General features: G+C 35.2%; 2 protein-coding genes across 3 annotated transcripts in view; one reads left to right on the top strand and one right to left on the bottom strand.

Annotated features, from left to right (window-relative positions):
- Positions 1 to 302, bottom strand: part of tprg1l (tumor protein p63 regulated 1-like) — an 8,880-nt gene extending 8,578 nt beyond the window's left edge. The window contains exon 1 of the mRNA XM_015015938.1: positions 4 to 302. Within this exon, the coding sequence (XP_014871424.1) occupies positions 4 to 87 (84 nt within the window). The 5' untranslated portion in view covers positions 88 to 302. The remainder of the gene's footprint in view (positions 1 to 3) is intronic.
- Positions 303 to 803: 501 nt separating this feature from the next.
- Positions 804 to 6,450, top strand: LOC106935461 (uncharacterized). Of its 2 annotated transcripts, XM_015015935.1 has the most exons (7): positions 804 to 3,284; positions 3,377 to 3,418; positions 3,535 to 3,576; positions 3,693 to 3,734; positions 5,176 to 5,259; positions 5,463 to 5,594; positions 5,726 to 6,450. In XM_015015935.1, exons 1-7 carry the CDS (start codon positions 3,035 to 3,037, stop codon positions 6,007 to 6,009), a joined length of 876 nt encoding a protein of 291 aa, XP_014871421.1. In that variant the 5' UTR covers positions 804 to 3,034; the 3' UTR covers positions 6,010 to 6,450. The 2 variants fall into 2 exon arrangements, with proteins under 2 accessions (XP_014871421.1, XP_014871422.1); XM_015015936.1 differs by lacking the exon at positions 3,693 to 3,734 and having other exon boundaries at positions 809 to 3,284; positions 5,726 to 6,446.
- The last annotated feature ends 31 nt before the right edge of the window (positions 6,451 to 6,481 follow it).

Here is a 6,481-nt window from a genome sequence, read left to right as displayed (position 1 = left end):
GACCTCGACCCCCTCCTCGGTCTCTGCGTGGAGGAGAACCGCAGCACCCGGGCTCTCCGGGTCCACCGTGTCGTTCAGCTGGAGCATGGCGGAGGAGACGATGTTCGCGAAGTTTTCCTGACGACTAACGCCGAATTTCACATTAGAAAATGGATTTCCGAGGACGCGGACTCTCCCATAGCGCACGAATGTTTTGATAGTCGGGGGTAACAAGGAAGCAGTTCCGGCTGGCTTCTCGTTTCATTTCCTTCCTCTTAAAGGGACATTCATCCAGCTCACTGTGGATTAATTGTGCTTTAAACCACTCTTCCCTTTTTTCAGAAACATTTTGCAGACGTACATTCCATGCAACTCATTGTCATCATTCACGTTTATTAAGTTAAGTGGTAAAATAAATATTTTCACCATTAAGAAGTAAACATTATGCCTCAAAGTATAGTTAGCTACTGATGTTTCCTTGCATGACACTGACTCGTTTTACAAGTTGTTACTTGTTTAATCTCTTGTTCGAAGTAATAGCAAATAAAAATAACCTTAACAGGTAGCAAGCTACCTTTTAAATGAGCTAATGCAGTCTAAAAATGGACTTTAGGTCATGACAAACAGCCCCCTCTAGTAGACGTTTTTGATAATTGCTACTCCTGGCCATCAACTCTAGTGCCTTCAACTTCTAACATAAAACAGGTGGTTCATGTCAATTAAACATGGTCAAAATAATAATAATAATAATAATAATAATAATAATAATAATAATAATAATAAAACAACCAGAACTATCATTGTACTGAAAACATTATGTAATGCTTGCCATTAACTCATTTCGAAACTGAATTTTATTTCTGAAGATTACCTCAAGACTTTCACCCTGCTTGCTCTGTTTTTGCTCTGATCCTTCTCGTGCTGAGGACCTGTATTTATTTGAATTCATGGTAACAGGATTTCTGTTACCAGGTCAGTCCAAGTCTTAATTCTCTTTTTTTCAATTAGAGCAATACAAAAACAAAGCAAACAAGGCATGTTTTTGAATTGTTTTTTATACAAATTGACATCCCATTGCAACTTTTCTTGCAAAGCCATCTGTTTTTGTTTTTGTTTTCCATGTGTTATTTTTATTAAGGAAGCACATAAGAAAAACACTTTGTTATCAGCAGTTTATCACATGTGTGATGCTGCTATCTGGTAAGTGTTGGTTTATCAGTCTGAGCCCAAATAAGAACTTATCATTTATACTACTGTTATTGAGGAAGCACAAAGAGAAAATAGTCCTTATCATTCATCTATTTCCTCATGGTAAGTTACTGGGTCACATTATAACATGATGAAATCAAAATGTTTGGACTGTTTTTTGTTGTTTTTGTTGTTGTTAATTAAACATTTAAACATAACCCTCTCAGAAATTTAAGAAATGTTTGATTCTCTTATCAACTATTTTCATTAAAGCTGCGTTTGAAATGAAACATAATGCGAGTTAGAAAGCAGTTCACTTTCTAAGCATTTATCTGGAATTTTTTCCAAAGAACTTGTTTTGATGTCAGCACTGGTTGAATATTTCCTGCATAGGTGATTATTATAGTCTTGTCTTGTACAGATAACTGTATAACAAAGTCCATCTTGGTCAACCTTAGGGCTCTGTATTTCTTTTTAAAAGTCATTAATACCTAAGCTGTCCATGAGCTGAAGAATCTAGATGCTTTATACATATGTTAAAATTAAGTATCTTGAAAACACTGGCTTTCTGGAAAAAATGTGTTTGTCCAGAAAACCAAAGCAGTAACAGAAGGATGACTTGATCAATTCTCTAGTTTTGGTCAGGATTCTTGGAACAGCAATACAGAGGAGTTGAGCTTCCTGCTTGACTTTTCTACTCACAACTGTAAAGACACAAAACCTTTAATCAAAGATATGTATTGAAATGTCTCTTTTTAGCATGACTAAGAAACAAAAAAATAGGAATGTTATCTTTGCTGGATTCCATAGTGGAAAGAAATCCATATTAATACGGCATGGCGGAGAATTGTAGCAATGTTAGTTTTGACATATTTGGATGTCATTGTTTCTTTGAAAAGAAAGACAAAATGTAATCATATTTTTTCTTCAATACAAACTCTGCTAAGATGAGAGAAGTGGAGGTGCGAAAGAGAGCTCTACGAACTACAACAACACCACCAATGTATCCCAAAAATGAAAGAAAATGTTTAAAAAAATGAAGTCTGATTTTTAAAAGGTACCAAAATATGACTTTTGCTCAGTCAGAATGTTTGAAAAATATTAATAGATATTAAACTCAAGCAAAAAATAACCATTATACTATCTTCTAGTTCTGGAATAGTTCTCCAAAGATTTTAAGTGGGTTTACATGGGTTTGTTGCTTGATTTATCACCACCGAGTCTAATTGAGTGCTAGTTCTCATGTTTTATTTCAGAAGCAAAAATAATGGCCAAATAATTAGGAGGGAGAAGATTTTGCACCATTTGTGTAAGGAAACAATAACAGTCAAAGAGGCCATGTGGTAAGACTGTGTATCATCAGTGTTTTGTGTATCTTCAAAATTGTAAAGATTTTTAGAAGACCCTAAAATTTGCTCTACATCACTTTCATACCAATAAAACAACCTAAGTGTTTAAAAAACATCTGAGTTAAGTTACTGTCATAAACATGATTTAGTTATGTTTCTCTTTAGATATTTTCCTCCAGAATATTATTTCCTTGAAGATGTTTTAGAAAAAGAAACCTGTAAAAAGTTTGGATAATTTTCATGCTAATCGCTTACAATGATGTCCCATATTTCCCATGATACAAATTCAAGGTAAAAGAGTAATTGGTACTAAATGTATATGTGACATCATTATTGTAACCAGTTACCTTGAGTATTGTTTTTAACATGGCAAAGCAAATCTTCAAGTCTTATCCCATGCACAAATTTCTCAAAAAAAAAAAAAATGTTAATCATTATTCACTGATAAGAAATTGTATATTTAAGGCTTTGGTTGTCACACAACCCACAGACCTGACCCAGGGAAACTGAAACTAAAAATGGAGATGACAATATTTTTTCCTGCATTGCTTCTGATCTGCTCTCTCTTCACAGCTCAGCTCCAAGCTGCAGCCGACAATGAAGTTATTTCACATTTAAGGCAAACAGAATCACAGGCAGCAGATGCAGGAAATCTCTCTGACAACCAACAAACCTGCACACAAGACATCAATGCTGTGCTGAGAGAGATGAGCGCTTCATTGGCTGGACTGAAGGTTGGTATGGCGTATCTACAGAGAGATAATGAAGGTATGTTAACCAGAAATCACTGCTGTATGAAACTAAAGTGTTTATATTCAAATAGTCACATTTCAGTGTTTTTCATTTTACTCCTGCAACAGCCAAGACAGAAGAACTGGACTTGATAAAACAACAATACCAAGGTATTTAGAAGACAACAAATAAAACCCTGGTGTTATCACAAAAAAGGACAATGTTTAGCAAAAGAAGGACATTATATTAACTAATATGAATTGTATGTTTATTTTTACTATTTTAGAGCAAGTGACAAAAGTAAGGAATCTTGAGCAGCAGAACCAAGGTATTTATAATACAACAAACAAAACCCTGATGTTATCACAAAAGAGGACAATGTTTAACATAAGAAGGATGTTATATTAACTAATATCAATTGTTTGTCCATGTTTACTATTTTAGAGCAAGTGACAAAAGTAACGAATCTTGAGCAACAATACCAAGGTATCTATAACTTTACTCTAACAATAAATTATTTTATGTGACAAATGACTCACTAAGACTATTTTTCTCAAATATTTAGGAGCAAACAAAGCTGATTTATTTAAACAATTTTCAAAATCTCAGAATAAAACAGGAAAAGTTGTCTGACACCAAATCTATCGGAAATTTATCTTAGACAGGACTCATACACATACAAAAAGAGAGACATGTACACAAGGTTTTAAAAAAAAATCATTAGCAGGTTTTAGAAATACTTCTGCTGTAATTGCAGTGGGGATGGATGTTTGTATTTTTATTTATTCCTTTCCTGGGCAGCAGGATTGATGGCAGGAGAGTGAATGAGGAATGGAAGGAATGAGAGCGCTCATGCAGATGGGACAGTAATGTGTACAAGGAACCAGTTATTTTGCTGGCTTGATTTGTGATGTGTCAGTTTTGTTTTCTGTTTGCTAGAGGTAAAATTGTACTAAGACTAAGTGACACTGAAAGTGATGGGTAAACCATTATTAAAATCTTTTTACTAACCCTAAAATATCTCAGCTTCATGAGAAGATCGAGGCACTAAGGGGCTTTATTATAAATCTGAATGTACTTGTTGAGACAGCCAGGTGTCCATCTGTGTCCCCAGATAGTTAAAGCACTCTACCTGCTCAACCTGCTTTCCCTGAACAATCAGTGGCATAAAATGCTAAGATGTGGCTGTTGCTGTATTTTTTCCACACAGCACAGCAGGGGCGGAGCTATGGGGGGGAGAACTGGGGGGACGGCCCGGATGTGAGGCAGAGTATGACTTAAAAGATTCAAGTCTGTATCACGTCTGATAAGAGCTAGAGAAGGTGGGCCCTCTCCTGTTGAGTATGGTACATGTAAATTTTAAAAAGAAGTCGCCGAGTAGTTTATATAGTAGGCTGCCCCACTCATTGTTGACTCATGGTTGCTAAAAACTTTACAAGACCGACTGATTTTAGTGACATAGTAGGTATAAAATATTGAATAAAATGTTGTGCGACATAACTGGCTTTATTTTCATTCTTACATTTAACTTTATGACATACAAATTTACAAGATGATCGCCAATATTGTCTCCAAGTGCATTCTGGGTAAAACACATCACCAACCATCCACAACGTCATCATCAGTCAGATACTTAGGAACAGATTGCAAAATAGGTAGATTGGAGTATTTTTATGACAAATATGAGTGGCTTTTATTTGTACTTCATAAAATTATGTTTTCATGAGCTTTCTTATTTTGGATATAAAGGTCCCGGTCATTAGCCCCGCCCCCCGGCCAGACGCCGACTTGTTCCGCCACTGAAGTCCAGTAACATCAAGAGACCAGAAACTGCTGTGAATTTGTGATGTCAAACTATTACTGTGAAAAATGACAGAGGATATATTGTTTTATTTTACATTTCATGTTTGTTTTAATCAATTTTCAGCTCAGATAGGAGAACTGATCAGTGTTAAAGCCAGGACAAACAACACTGAAAACCAAGTGGAGGTTCTGAAGAGAGAAAGAGAAGGTTTGGGAAACTCATTAGTATCAAACTAAAAATGTTATGTCACGCAACAAGAACCAAGTTGTGTACTTTTATTTCATGTCCATTAATTGTTTAATATGCTTAGATTTTTTTTATTATTAAGATAGTAATTTTAAATACACCAAATAGCTTTTCAAGAACAAGTAGCTGCTTGATCCCAATAATACTAACTTATTGTCTCGTAGTGAAACAAGTGGCTTTCTCAGCTTCCTTGCTGGCATCAGGTTCAAGACATACTGGACCATTTAACACACAGACGCCTCTAGTCTTCAGACATGTTGTTGCAAATATTGGAAATGCCTACAATCCAAACACAGGTACCCCATTTTATCCACTGTTACAACTTGATTCTCTTTATAATCCTGACATGCAGTTAATTGATTGATTCTTTATGTAAATATACGGATGAAAAGGTTCAATAGAAACATTATTGTTCAATGTTCCTCAGGTTTTTTCATTGCCCCGGTGAGAGGAGCCTATCACTTTGAGTTTTACTTACATGGAGTTGGACATGCATCACATCCGACAGCTGCTGTGTTGGTCAGGAATGGGAATCCTATTGTCATCGCATATGAACATCAGGCTTCCTACAATGTTAACCCATCTAATAGTGCCACATTGCTGTTAGAAACTGGAGATGTTGTGTTTTTGCGTCAGTGGCCAAACACAAGGATTTATGACGACGGAAATCATTACACAACCTTCAGTGGCCACTTGCTTTTCACTGTGTGAGCAGAAAACAGTCCTAATTTATTTCTGCCTCAAGAGCGCATCATAAAATATACATGATTTTTTATAACTGCATTAAATAATTTTTATTGTGTTTCCTTTTGTCTTAAATTTCCACAATAATTTATCAGCCACAATGATTCTAAGGATTCTCTTTCAATTTTTTCTGTTCTTTATGTGTGTTATTAATATAGTAAAATACTTCAAATAAAGTTTTTAAAGCTATGCTAACTAAGTTCATGGTTTAACCGGGGCCCCTTGCTTCTCCACTTCGGTCGTTAATGTGTTTGTGAAACTAACTTAAACAATCAGTGTGACTTTTGTGACTTATGAGTGTGATAAATTAAAAAACTATCATGCCTTCAGTACACTACCAAAATATTCTATAAAGATGCTTTTCATAGGTTGATTTCATATTGGAAGAGTTGACAGTAAGAAGGTTTAGGATTAATATCTTGGGTTATTAGTTTATATG

The sequence above is a fragment of the Poecilia latipinna genome, unplaced genomic scaffold, assembly GCF_001443285.1.
Source record: "Poecilia latipinna isolate Pla-1442-1.1 unplaced genomic scaffold, P_latipinna-1.0 Scaffold1967, whole genome shotgun sequence".
In the NCBI taxonomy this organism is placed as follows: Eukaryota; Metazoa; Chordata; class Actinopteri; order Cyprinodontiformes; family Poeciliidae; genus Poecilia; species Poecilia latipinna.
The sequence above is the reverse complement of the archived record's forward strand: the minus strand, read 5'-3'. Positions and strand labels throughout refer to the sequence as shown.